Source organism: Myotis daubentonii, chromosome 12 (assembly GCF_963259705.1).
Source record: "Myotis daubentonii chromosome 12, mMyoDau2.1, whole genome shotgun sequence".
Classification (NCBI taxonomy): Eukaryota; Metazoa; Chordata; class Mammalia; order Chiroptera; family Vespertilionidae; genus Myotis; species Myotis daubentonii.
In genome coordinates this window covers 34,370,383-34,384,585 of record NC_081851.1, presented here as the reverse complement: position 1 = coordinate 34,384,585, position 14,203 = coordinate 34,370,383, and the positions used below count along the sequence as shown (strand labels likewise).

The 14,203-nt window shown below is 49.8% G+C and overlaps 1 protein-coding gene across 4 annotated transcripts in view; it reads left to right on the top strand.

Annotated features, from left to right (window-relative positions):
• The first annotated feature begins 5,621 nt into the window (after positions 1-5,621).
• The window catches only part of HK2 (hexokinase 2), a 64,567-nt gene continuing 55,985 nt past the window's right edge, over positions 5,622-14,203 (top strand). For 3 of the 4 annotated variants that reach the window (XM_059659330.1, XM_059659329.1, XM_059659328.1), the window contains exon 1: positions 5,622-6,148. In XM_059659330.1, coding sequence (XP_059515313.1) covers positions 6,086-6,148 — 63 coding nt within the window. In that variant the 5' untranslated portion in view covers positions 5,622-6,085. The remainder of the gene's footprint in view (positions 6,149-14,203) is intronic. The other variant, XM_059659326.1, reaches the window with a different exon arrangement.

Below are 14,203 nucleotides of genomic sequence, written 5' to 3'. Positions count from 1 at the left end.
CTGACAGCTGACATTTTCTTGAATGACCGGGTTCTTTTAGCATAGAAGACTTGATAGCACGAATGTTGCATTTAGGAAACTGGCAGTCAGGGTCTACTACGTACCAGGCTCTGAACTAGCGGCTTTGCCTATTCCATCTCATGATTTCCACTTTGCAGAAGAGGAAATGGGGGCTCAGGAAGGCCCAAGACCACACAGTGTTCCCATGCCAGCCTCAGCATGCCACCATGCTCTTCTCAAGCAAACGATTTGGGGGATACATGTCCCCGTGGCCCTCAGAGTGACAGGTTGAGACATGATAGCCCTCAATATTTGGAATGGCATTGGAGGGGGCCTCCTGCCAATATTTCACAGTGGCCTTTTCCTCATTTACTGTGACACCGACTACATCATTTAGCCTATTGACCACTTCCTCCCTAATATACCTCCCATTGAGAACAGATGTGCTATATTTTTTAATATTTTTGATATATTTTGGAATTTTAAGAAGCCAGTTTGTCTAAGGGCACCTTGAATTTTCTGATGCAGCATATTCAGTGACTACTGGGTGTGGCAACTAACTGTAAGATGTCAGTTTGGAAGCAAATACCGTAAAGAAGGAGGTGCTGTCCTGGCTGGTATGGCTCAGTTGGTTGGGTGTTGACCTATGAACCAGGAGGTCACAGTTTGATTCCTGGGCAGGGCATATGCCCGGGTTGCAGGCTTGATCCCCAGTGTGGGGCATGTAGGAGGCAACCATTCAATGATTTTCTCTCATCATTGATGTTTCTCTCTCTCTCCCTCTCCCTTCCTATCTGAAATCAATAAAAATATATTTGTCAAAGTTAGCTGTGGCCTGTCCTGGCTCCTAGTTTAAAATCCTGAGCCCAGCATAAGTAGTGTGTGCAGAGATGCCTGAGCCCAGTGGCCATCACACTAGCATTTCCGCTAGTGGAGTTCAATGGTACGACTTGGATATCATTCTTGAATGACTACTCTCTGAGCCTGATTCTCTGGCTCTCTTGAAGATCCTGAAAGGCACTAAATATTCTTCTGTACACTCCCTTTTTGCTTGAGCTAGCTTGAGTGGGTTCTGTTTTCACATGTGACTGACATGAGGTTGTTGCATATCCCATGGCTTCCACTTTTTTATTTAAACTGCTTTTCAATGCCTTTCTTTCCCAATCTTCCAAATTCATACATTATAATTGAACGCTGCAGGTCATTAGGACCCAATATTCAAGACAACATGATGCGAGGAGTCCTATGTATTTACACTTAGGGCAGGCCCACCCTCCGTCGTTCAGTCCCTACATAATTCCACATATATAAGATGCTGAAAACTTGATAAATCCTAATTTTAAAAAGGAATATATGGCAGATGATGGTCCTTTAGTAACATCTTCCAGGACAGCTTCCTGAAGCCTGATCACCGGGCTCAGGTCAGCCCTCTGTGAGTCCTATGGTCTGAATCAGACCACCCTCGGCTGGGGCTCGTCTTTTCCTCCTCCCAACTCCATCACCTGTAAAGAAACACACACACTTGGCTCTCGATGATAGACTTTTCCATTCCGTAATCGTTGTTTTATGCATGGACTTTATACCTCTGATTAAAGAGATAATCCTTGAGGGGCGAGAACCACATCGTGTGTTTCTTTTGCATTTCTCACAGCACTGAGCAGACTGTCTAAACATTGTAAGGGTTTGTTTAATGAATATTTGCTGATTGATTTCTCTCTTGGGGCTATGGAATCTAAATTACACGGATGTCTCGTCACTCTTCAACGAGAGAGAGAGATCTGAGAATCAATAAATAATAAACTCCCAGCATGAAGTTTAAAGCCAGAAAAGGTGAAGACACAAGTTTCAGCCTTGTGTGAGTAACCCACCTTAGTTTGTCATGTGTAAATTGAGGTTGAAATAAACCTATTCCAGCCACCTCCCAGGATTGGGAGCATTGTAAGAGATAACATGCACTTAAAGTATACTGTGATTATTATCTGGTCCACATAAAATGGGACCAAAGAGGGAAGTGGAGAAGACAATCAAAATTAGTGTGTGGAGAAGGGATCATAGCTGATATGACTCATTGGGTTTGGTCTTACCTGCCTGGGGCCAGCGGGTTTTGTAGCACAGGCCTGCCTATTGGGTTAGGGAGTAGGAATCCTCTTCATCCACCACTCCTAACCACAGCCATCAATTTTACTTCAGACTTTAAAATACCTAAACCCACGCCCTTCAGGGGTGGGCAAACTTTTTGACTCCAGGGCCACAATGGGTTCTTAAACTGGACCGGAGTGCCGGAACAAAAGCATGGATGGAGTGTTTGTGTGAGCTAATATAAATTCAAAGTAAACATCATTACATAAAAGGGTATGGTCTTTTTTTTTTTTTTAGTTTTATTCATTTCAAATGGGCCGGATCCATAGTTTGCCCACGGCTGCCCTAGCTGGTTTGTCTCAGTGGTTAGAGCATCCACCTGTGGACTGAAAGGTCCCGGGTTCGATTCCAGTCAAGGGCATATGCCCGGGTTGCGGGCTTGATCCCCTGTAAGAGCCATGCAGGAGGCAGCCCATCAATGATTCTCTTTCATCATTTATGTTTCTATCTCTCTCTCCCTCTCCCTTCCTCTCTGAAACCAATACAAATCTTTTATAAAAAAATATCTAAACCCATACCTCATCTCCTGTCCCACCCTCCCCTTGGTTCAGGCCCTGATCCTCTCCCACGGCTTCGGCTGCTTTCTGCCTCTGTCTGGTCTTTGACCCTCCACGCTCCATCCCCCTCTCCCCCATCCACATGGAGGCAGTTACTGCTCTGAAAAAGCAAAGCTGATCACTTCACTCCTCTAAGCTCTGTTGCATATCTAGATCTATATATCCATAGTGTTCCTATATCTAAAGGGGGAAGCCCATTTATGAGACTCTTGTAATCAAGTGAGAGATGTTGGATGTGTGAACTAGGGTAGACGAAGAGGTGGGAAAAGATTTGAGGAATAATATGTAAAACTATAAACTCTCTCTCTCTCTCTCTCTCTCTCTCTCTCTCTCTTGTTAAACTGTGAAACATATTAAGATTTCTTCTATTAATTTATCCAACAAATATTTATTGCAAACCTACCATGTGACAAGCACCATTCTAGGCACTGCAGATATGAGGGGACAACATAACGGATCCTGTCCTCTTGTAGCTCACAGTCCAGTGAGAAGAAAAGCAATATACAGAAAATCAATAGGAAATCCATCAGGGCCACGTGATAGTGACTTGGGGAACTACTTGAGATAAACTGGTCCGCTGAGGAGGTGACCCTTAAGCTAAACCTCAGTGAGGAGGGAAAGTTGGCTGCACATGGAGTCGGAGAATAATATTCCAGACAGAAGAAAAAGGAAGAGTAAAGGTCCTTGGATTAGAAAGAGTTTGGTATTTCTGAGGAACGCATGCCAATGTGAGCCAAGCAGAGTCCTGGGAAAGATGCAATACGAGATAGAGTGGAGAGGGAGGCAGGAGCAATGTCTATATAGACTTAGTGGTCCTTGTCAGAGATTTGAATTTTCGTCTAAGATTGGAAGCCATTAGAAGTGGCTTTCAGCCAGAGAGAGATGTAGAATGGTATATATATAGTAGACAGGTCACATCAGCTTCTCAGTGAAGGAGAGCAGATAGGGGTCAGAGTAGAGATAGACATGAATAGATGTAAGGGGCAAGGTGGGATGGTGTGGTATTGGCTCTGGCTGAGTTGTTGGTGGCTCGACTAGGACGTGTCCAGGGACATGGAGAAAAGTGGTCAATTACAGGCTCTATTTTATGGGTCAAAATGACTGCTTGCTGATGGGATGACTAGATATGAGGGTGAATGCCAGGAAGGATCAAGGATGGCTTAGGGTGGATGGTGATGCCATTTGCTGAGACAACTGGGAAAATAGTTTTGGGAAGAAACGTTGAGTTCATCTTTGGACCTGCTAAGTGTGAGCTATGCCAGTCACTTCAGTGGACATGACACATGGTAGCTGGGAAATGTCTGGAACTCTGGGAGAGGTCTTCACGGTGGAATTACAGGTGTGAGTCATCAGCGTGTGTAGATGATATAACAGTCATGGGGCTGGGAGGGAATACCAGGGGAGAATGTAACTAGATCAGAGAAGAGGGAGGAGGACAGCCCTCCTCACTAGTAGAAAAAAAGAGGGCTGAGTTGCCAGGAGACTGAGGTTAGAGGGACAGCAGGAGGGCGGGGCTTCCCAGGCTCCAACAGAGGAAGGTGTGTCCAGATGGAGTTTGCAGTCAGCTGTGCCTGACATCCCCAGAGGTGTAGTAAGACAAAGGCAGGAAGGTAATGAGAACCCAGGACCTGGCAACCTGTAGGTCACTGTGGTGACTATGACCAAAGCGGTTTGGGACCCAAGCCTGACTGGAGTGCAGAGAAGGAGGGGTGAGCATGTGTAGCTGGCAAGGGTACCCAGCTTTCAGGCCTTTTTGCCGAGTGGCTGGATCATGGGTGCTTTTGCTTTTCCTGTTGGTATATTCTTATTTCCCAACAGCGACCATTTATTACTTGTGTAATAGGTATTTTGCAGATGGCACTTCACTGAGAAAAGGATGAATTTCTTGTAGAATATGGCAGACCCTCATCTTCCTCCCTTCACTGTGACCTCTCCAACCGCAGGCTTGCTATTCTCCACAAGCACCAATCTCTTGTCTGCTGCAGTCACTATTTCACACCAGCTTCCACAGTGTATATAAATTTGGAGTCTGGTGCTAGGCATCCGTGGTGGCTGTGGTTCCCATTTCTCTTAGCACCCATAAGCCACCGCACCCCACCCCACCCCACCCCACACATGTCCAGGATCATTTGGTTACCCATTTGCCACCCACCCAGTTTCACCTACGCATCAGTCCCCCAGCTGCAGAAAAAGCTCATTTCCTCCTGCCTTCTATCTTCCTGGCTGGTTGAGTGGCAAGATGGGGTAATAGGGAAAAGAATAGGGCCTCCAAGTCAGAGGCACACGGGTTCCTTCCTCCACCCACCACTTAGTATCAGTGTGCCCCTAGGCAAGTAAGTCTATCTTCCAAGGGCCCTGTGCCTCAGTTTCCTCACCTGTAAACGAGGTTAGTAAAAGCCACATCCTGTCAGTTTTGCGATGCCTGGAATAAAGGAAGCAGCAGCTGCGGTGGCTCATTTTGCACCAGCGTGGCGCGAGGATGGTTGAGCCATAATAGGTGAGAACCCAGATGCTTCAGAAATGTGACCTGCCAGTGGGGCCCCTCACATGACTGGGAGATGCCAGACTGTATCTCTCTCCTCTTATAGGGCGTGTGCTGGTCGGGTGACCCGTCTTTCCAGTCGCCTCACACACCAGGTCTGTGATCACGCGCCCCCCACCCATAGTTGAGCCTGACCTGGCGGCGGCTCATGCGCCTTTCCTGCCCAGCTTCTTGCCACGGACCACACGTCGCATCCCGGCCGCCGGCCCCGCCCCCGCCCCCAGGCGCGCCCCTCTGGCTGGCAGGCTCGGGCGTCTGAGCGGCCGCGCCCACGGGCTCTGCGCGCTAATTGGCTGAGCGGAGGCAGCGGGCGGTCCGGGGCGCACACACCCTCCCCTCGCAGCCAATGGGAGTGTACGCGTCATTGACTGGGCGGCCGGGGAGCCGGCAGCCCCTCAATAAGCCACATTGTTGCACGAAACTCTAGCGCTGGACTCCCGGGCCGCCGCTAGCAACGCCGAGTCACCAAGCCCAGAAGATCTGCGGGCGAGAGCAGCGCGCTCGTGAGCGGGAGAGGTCCGATCACCCCCCGTGGAACCGGGTTGAGATTCTTCCCAAGTTGAGCCCTAGGGATCCTGTGGCTGAAGTTAGCGCCTTGACAGCGGGGCAACCCGACACGTCGCCGGGAGTGATTTTTTGGGGAGCCTCCTAGCAGTTGTGACTCCCCAAACCTGATCCTAGAGACCGGAGACCCTTCCGCCGGCGGGCCGTCGCTGTTAGCCTTCTTTGCGGGCCGCTCGGATCCACCGCTCCGGGTCCCACCGAAGCTGTCTGGCCGCGCCGCCCTCCTTCCCCACAAGCGCTCCAGTCTTGCTTTCCCGTCTCGGCGCCGTCGGGCCGTGGCAAAATGATCGCCTCGCATCTGCTCGCGTACTTCTTCACGGAGCTCAACCACGACCAAGTGCAGAAGGTGAGTAAGCGCGGGCGGGGTGGCTGGCTCGCCTCTGGCGAAGTTGTGTGGTCCCCCGCCCGCTCGCCCGGGTCCCCGCCGAAACTCTCCTTCCCCTTGCGGGGCCGCTCTTCTCCCCCATTCGGGGCGGAGGACCTGGGAACTGTCTCGGCGCCCGGGAGACTCCTGGGCATCAGGAGCCACGTCCGCTCATCACGGGCAGGCGGGTGCGCGCGTGCCAGGCAGGGGGCTCGCGCTCGCACCGCGCTCCCTCCCCACCGCCCTGCGCGCGCTCGCGCTTTTCTTCTCTTTTTTTTTTTCTGGAGGGGCGGGTCACTTAGTCAGTAGTCGTAGATTGATGGGCCCACGTGGGAGGAGCCCCTCTTTCGCTGCCTGAATTCCGGCGAGAGCACGTGGGGAGAATCGTGGCTTGGGGAGCTGGCTCCGCCGCCGCGCTGGGCTGGCGGGACGCTCCCGCGCTAAAGGGCCGCGTTTTGGGGAAGTGGGGTTTCCTTAGGACTTCCACAAGGCCCTGCAGAGGTGGGCTTTGGGGAGAGACTGACCCGGGAGAGAGATGGGAAAGAGACAGGGGAACTCCGCCCGCCGCGCCCCCTCCCCGGAACTGAGGTGCCCGGAACTGAGGCTCCGCGTGGGGCGTACATCACCTCCCCCAAGCTGCCTCGGAAGCGCCCCGCCTTGGGCCCCCAGGGCCCGCCTCCAAATGGGGGGCGGACTTGGCAGGTTACTTTTGGTACTTCTGTAAGTTACTCGGAGAGGACCGACAGCCCCCGCGCCTATCTCCCTGAGATGTTTGTGGTTCCGAAAATCAGCTTTTTCCTGACCTTGGCCCTGACCTGTCTGCCACTTCGCTCTCAGCTGCCCCCTCCTCCCGCTGCCCCCACCGGAGTCCTATCGGCGGCGCGGTCATTTACATAAGAAAGAGCCTCTGCCCGGGCCGGGAGCCTAGCTCCGCGTGCCTCCGGGTCTGGGTTGGGGGTGGGGCTGGGCTGGGCCCGAGCCGCGCTCACTCTGGGTTGAATAGTTTCTCAAATGCTCCGGATTTCAGGATCGGCTCTCCTGGCCTTGGGCTTCAGCTAGATTGGAGAAGAGGGGATGGGCTGGGGCGGGGTTGGGGGGTGGGGGTGGCGTGTCCAGTGCTGTGAGGCAATGAGAGAGCATTGCTCAATTACCTCCTTGAAATTTCTGTGTTTTAGTGGAAACGTATTTTTGGAAAAATCTCTTGGCGTTATCATTTGGTGGGGCAACCTGCTCATACTCCCATTTTGGGGGTCCTGAGAGTAAAGGATAGATGAGGGGGTTACCGTTTGGGTGTTTTTAGAGCCGTAGCAGATGACCACCCAAGTAAAGCATGGCATTTCCCAGCCTCAGCCTGGAGTAGGGAGCAGAGGTTGGCTGTGAGTTGAGTTTTACTCGTCGTATCTACGGCTGTCACTCTCTAACTCATTCCTGGGATGTGGCCCTGCTCTGCCCTTTAGTTCAGTTTAGTTAAGAACATGTCTGTGAGCGGGTAGGATCTTGGCAACTACTTTGGGCTTCTCTGCCCAAGGAGTGAGTTAACACTTGGAAGACTGTCATCCCTTGGCAAGTCCTAAAATACTAAGCTGTTGTATCTTTCATCCAAGCTGGGGGTCTTCTTTGTTGGGCAAATGTCGATCACCCCAGGGCGTTTGAATTCTTTTACAAGTTCACTTTTTCCCAACCCAGAGGGAGGAAGTTAGGGAACTGTGGCGTTGTACCACTCCCCGGTCTGGAAGAGGGGGCCATCTCTTTGGAAAGAGAATTAGCCAGGGTATCTGGGAATGAGTTCTAATCTCTGTTTTGTGGTTTTTTAAAACCCCAGGACCCCTGAGCACACCACTTTGCCTCTTTGGACTGTCGATTTCTTTTTGTAAAATGAGGATGACAACAGCGGCCTTTCCCACTTAATGGAGTTGTGATGACTAAGCACAGCAATGAGAAAATGTCCTTCTTCTAGGCTTCTCTTCTCTACCCTTGCAGCTAGCTTTCTCCTGCCTGTCAAGTGTCTGGGTGTATTTCCTCTAAATTACCAAGGGGGGCAGAGTTGAGTCGGGCCTTTAACTCATCAGGTGTCAGAACCTAAGACTTTGCCTGCTGACTTAGGTGAGCATAGCTGTTTGATTCCAGCTACAATTACATAGGAAGGAAGAGAATCAGAGAGAATATTTTGGAAGTATCTTTTCATGTTGCCGCCAGAAGGAAGAATAGGGAGATAAGACATGATTTTAATTTTAGAGTCTTTTGAAAAGGCCTTGATTTGGATTCTGCAGAAATCTCTATCATCTCATATCTTCTGGGTTGTGGTCTGAGGCATGGAGAGCTTAGATTCACCTGCCCAGAACTAGCCCTGTCAGAGTCACTTGTCTCTTGATGGACCAACCTAGTGTTTTGTGCCATTAAAAGGGGAGTAAGGGCTATTTGTTCATTTTTGCCGATTGACACTTTGAAAATCAAGAGAAACACAGATAGCATGTGCTGTTTTAAGCTCTTCACTTAGGTTAATTCATTAACAACTCCATGAAGTAGATAAAGTTGTTAATGAATGCTAATTCATTAATAACTCCATGAAGTAGATAAAGTTATCGGCTGCCTCCTACATGCCTCACTTACTATAATAGGCATGGCTCAGTGGTTGAGTATTGACTTATGAATCAGGAGGTCATGGTTCGATTCCCAGTCAGGGCATATGTCTGGGTTGTGGACTCGATCCCCAGTCTGAGGCATGCAGGAGGCAGCCGATCAATGATTCTCTCTCATCATTGATGTTTCTATCTCTCTCTCTCTCTCTGTTTCTATCTCTCTCTCTCCCTTCCTCTCTGAAATCAATAAACATATTTAAAAAAATAATAGGCTCTATGACTTTAAGTTAAATGATGTATTATGTGGTTAAATGAGGTACAGTTTGTCGCTTATTCTTCCAACTTGTAACCGAATACTTAGTATCCTAACACTGTCCCTTCCATGCTCAGAAGATAACTGATGGTAGCAGGAATATTTTTTAGCTTTTGCTAACCATTCATTTGTTTTGTATTATCAAACTTCTATTTCAGAGAACTGTAGGAAGCACTTTGTTCTTTATCCCTGAATGAATTAAAATTCCCTCAGAGCCTCCTCAGACAAAGCCAACATTTAAAAACAAAACAAAACATTTTTACGTTCAAAGTTAAACGTTTTCAGCACCCCAAGGAGTTAGAGGGCAGTGAGGGGCCCTTTTCCAGGGGGAATCAAAACAACTCAAACCGTGACAGTTTTCTCGAAAAAATCTGGCAGTCAGAGTAAGGAGATCTGAGGCACTAAAAGAACTCAAGAACCCCAGAAAACTGGCTGCCTTTGTTCAGATACTTCTGGTTTATAAGACAACTCTTGATAACAGGTTTCTCATTATCATTGTTGGGTTTTGAAGTCAGCAAGTTTGGTTTGTTTTCCAACACTGTGTGTGTCTGTCTTTGCCTTTCCAAAGCAGGGGGCGAGCGGTAGGGGTGGGGTGGGGGGTGTGGGGGGGGGGCAAATCAAATCCCAGAGTTCATTGGCTGCATCTTAATATCACACTCCATGGATCACAGGGCATGCTTCCTTGCACTTGACTGGCTGTTTCTGCCAACTTCTACAGCAGGTCTCCCCACCTCAGCGCTGTTGACATTTTGGGATGGGTAATCTCATGTGAGGGGCTGTCCTAGCCTATCTTAGAGCAAGAATTCCACTCCACCCAAATTTACAGGGGCAAAACCTGTTTTTTGTTGTTGTTACTCTTCCTTTAGAGCAGTAGTTTTCAAATATTCATAATGTTTGGAAACATTTTTCGTTGTTTCAAGGAAGGTGGGTGGCAATGTGTTATTACGTCTAATAAGTAGAAGCAAGAGGTGCAGCTAAACACCCTACAGTGCACAGGACAGCCCCTCCACAACAAAGACTTTTCTGGCCCAAAATCTGTCCAGGTTGAGTGAAAAACTGTGTTAGAAGATCATGGTCCGTACCCCTCCTCCCCCCTTCAGTTTCACAGTGGTCATACAGCCAGTTAGCAGCTGCAGTGAGCACCATAGCTCTTAGCTCTCAGCGTGCCATGCCATGGGACAGTCATGGTGGGAGTGGCCTTTCACAAAAGATGAATTTAAGGTGAGCTCTGCAGATCCACAGTAACGAGAGGATCTTCATTACCCCTGGCTGAAGGGTGGGCTACCTGGGTTACTGTTTCTCTGTCTTCAACCAGGAGAATGTGAGCAATATAAGCATTCCAGAAAGCCAGTGGGAGAGAAATCTGCTCAGTTGTCCCCAGGAGAGACTCACCCCGCTGTTGCTGGGGTTTCCATGGAGGCCAGGCCTCTGCCAGGTGTCTGAGCGAGGCAGGTGTGTGTGCTGGGTGAACGTGAACTCAGGAGCTTCCATAGCTGGGAGCAAAGAAGAGGGGCCATTGACACCCACTGAGGGACAGTCCAGCAGCCACTGGGAGAGGCTTCGTGGTGAGGTATAGAACCGGGCTCCCTGGAGTTGAATCCTGGCTCATCATGGAACCAGCTGTGTGTACTTGGGCTGGTTAATTTAACCCCTCTAGGCCGGTTCTTCCTCTTGTAAAATGGAGAGTGTCTGGATAACACCTTGATAGGGTTGTTGTAAGGATTAAATAGAGAGTTAATATATGTGAAGCTCTTAGAGCTGTGCCTGACACATGATCAATACTTTGTGTGTTCAGTATTAGTACATAGAGAAAGATACATTTAGCTACCCTGCTGCACTGTCCATCTGGGCAAGAGCAAGATACCCTACTTCTTTTTTCCCAAGGGCTTTTAGGACATACAGGTTTTCACCCACTTATGCTCTCTGTCTGATGTCGGATTAGAACAGAGGACAGGGAGGGCAGAAGAGTGGAAAGTTCCTAAAGCTGAGGTATAAGGGATTGTCCTCATTGTCCCTTCTGCTAAACCCTTCTCTTCCCTGGACAGAGGAGACCCATCTTTAAGCTCTTCCTCCAATTGCTTTCCTTCTGGTTTTCTGGGGAGCTAGCACCCCTACTGGGGAGTCTCTGGGTCGCCTTGGTCATTGGTGAAACTCAGATTGAAGCATCCTCCTTGGGAAGCCATGAGAGACACAGTTGCATTGAAGAATCACACCATTAGTTCAACCCCTTTCACTGTAGAAACCTAGACCCCTCCAGGGTGCCCATTCCCCCCCACCCCTCCTCCAATCCCCCAGAGGGTGGAAGGACAGAGGCTCCCAGGGCAGTTGCTGAGGCCACTTTTGCTGGAGTTGACCAAGGAGACATTTGCCCATTCTTCCTCACATCTGGCCCTGCCTCTGGCTTCCTGTGGGAGAAACTGCCTGAGTTGCCCTGGGCTGTCATAGGTTCAGGTCATGGTAGGTGTTGGTCCTACTGACCCCTGTGGTTTCACTGAAGTGAACAGTCATTCCCACATTCTATATATATATATATATATATATATATATATATATATATATATATATATATATATATATATATATTTATTTATTTCAGAGAGGAAGGGGGAAGGAGAGGGAGATAGAAACATGAGTGATAAGAGAGAATCATTGATAGGCTGCCTCCTGCATGTCCCCTACTGGGGGTTGAGCTGCAACCCAGGCATGTGCCCTTGGCGGGACCCTTCAGTCCACAAACCGACGCTCTATCCACTGAGCCAAGCCGGCCAGGGCCATTCCCACATTTTGTCACATTGGGTGTAGGGTCCCTAGCCATTGTGGGTCTCAGCAGAGAGTTTTGACCCTCATATATAGAATCTGGACTGTCCAGTGTGGCCCCTCCTGTCACTGGGATGTCTGGGGTTCTTGACAGAATCAAGAGGACCCTCTGTGTGGGGCCCACACTCTACTCCCCTCATTCCTGTCCAGCCTTTGTCTTGTCTAAACCCAGTGGGGAGTCTTGGCTTTGTTCCCACCAGAACAGAAGCCAAAGAATCCTGTTTCCCCTGAAGTGTTGCCCTCTTTTAGTGGTGGCTGTGCTTTTTGCATTTTCATCTGTGGATCTGTATGCATTTTCTGACACTCCTTCCTTGGAGGGACTTTGACTAAAACTTATCTTGGAATTAATCAAGAGAGTGAATCAGGACCGAGAACCTGGTTGTGGGAGCCCATGGCACCCACCCACCCAGCCTTCCTGCCCCTCCTCACCCTCAGCTCAGTAGCCCCTCCCTGGAGAGGGTCCCTGTTCTTGAAAGGCCTTATTCCCAACCTCTTCCTTCTGGCATCTCCATATTGTCTGATAAAGGAATGAAGCCAGGTAAGCCATAGGGCAGCTTTAATTAGGGTTAAATGAGGGCATTTGAAGCTGCCATTTATCCTTTTTCCATTGGAGGGACTTTCCCCTTCTGCTTCCTTCTTCCTCCCCAGTTTTCCTGTCTCAACCCCTCCCAGGGAAGCCTTCCAGTCATGTCCCATCAGTTCTTTCCCCCTCAATTCCCAAAGGTCTTAAAACCACAAAGAGTGCAGCACTTACTCAGGCCTTCCGCAAACAGCCCCCCAGGGTAGACACTGTATTACACAGTGTTCAGATGAACACACCAAGGCACAGAAAGGGACAGTGCCTTGCCCAAGGGCAAGTCAGGATGCAAACCCAGGCAGTCTGACTCCAGAGCCCAGGCCCTGATCCCCAGCCTGGGGCTCCCGCGATAACTAGAGATGGCCAGTTGTGTTTCAGCGTCATGGGATTATGAGTCGGGTGCCAGTTGAGAAGGAAGACCATTGGGGTTATCTAGTCCAGCCCTTCATTTTACAGAGGAGGAAAAGTGTCCCTTAGTGCTGTGCATTGGGGACCAGCCCAAGCTCCAGAGCAAGAACCCCGTCGCTGGGTTCCCATCCTGTTCCTTTCAGCGCCCTTTGTGTAGCATGAGAGCTCATCGTTCAGGTGTAGGTTCCCTGAGAAGAGAGGGGGGCTTTGCTTTGTGGCCTGTACCTGGGGGGACCCAATCATTTGTATTGTTCAAATTCGGTCACTTTTTTTTTTTGATTTGTTAATCCTCACCCGAGAATAGATTTCCATTGATTTTTAGAGAGAGTAGAAAGAAGGGGGAGAGACCGAGAGAGAGAGAAATGCCAATGTGAGAGAGACACATCAATTGGTTGCCTCCCGCACTTGCCTGGATCAGGGCTGGGGATCGAGCCTGTAGTCTAGGTATGTACCATTGACTGGAATCAAACATGGGGCCCTTCAGTTCTCCGGCCAATGCTCTATCCACTGAGCCAAACCGGCTAGGGCAGTGGTCGGCAAACTGCAGCTCTCAAAATACCAACTTCTGAGCATGGGCCACAAAGTTTCAATCACACTGTAGGTGCGTGCCTGCACGTGGTATTTTGTGGAAGAGCCACACTCAAGGGGCCAAAGAGCCGCATGTGGCTCACAAGCCACGGTTTGCCGACCACTGGGCTAGGGTGAAACTCTGTCAATTTTTAAAATATGTTTTTATTTATTTAAGAGAGGAAAAGAGAGGGAGAGCGATATAGAAACATCAATGATGAGAGAGAATTATTGATCGGCTGCCTCCTGCATGCCCCACACTGGGGATCGAGGCTTCAACCCTGGGCATGTGCCTTGACCAGGAATTGAACCATGACCTCCTGGTTCATAGGTCGACACTCAACCACTGAGCCATGCTGGCTGGGCCAAACTCAGTCACTTTTGAGAGTGAAACGAGGCACCATGAATAGTTATTCTGCCACCACAGTGTAAACAGATTGTCCCAGGCAAATGGGTGTAATTGTGGTGGGTCGGCAGACGGGAAGGTCTGGGGGCTGACCATGGTGCAGAGACACAGACACACAGATGGATTTGGTCCAGCAGGTGGACAGGGGGCACCGGATGGGAGGGCGCTGTCCAGGGGAGACAGAATCTGACCCCTAGGGACCTGGGGTATTGGCCAGGGCAGACAGGTAGATGGAGAGGAAATTGTGCTGCTGCAAGGACCCAGACCCGAAGAATAAGGTCCAGCTCAGAGCCCCTGGCAGTCTGGAGGAGCCAGTTCTTCCCCTTCACCCAAGTTACTCTGCTCCTTTCTTTGGCACTCCTGTGGCCCC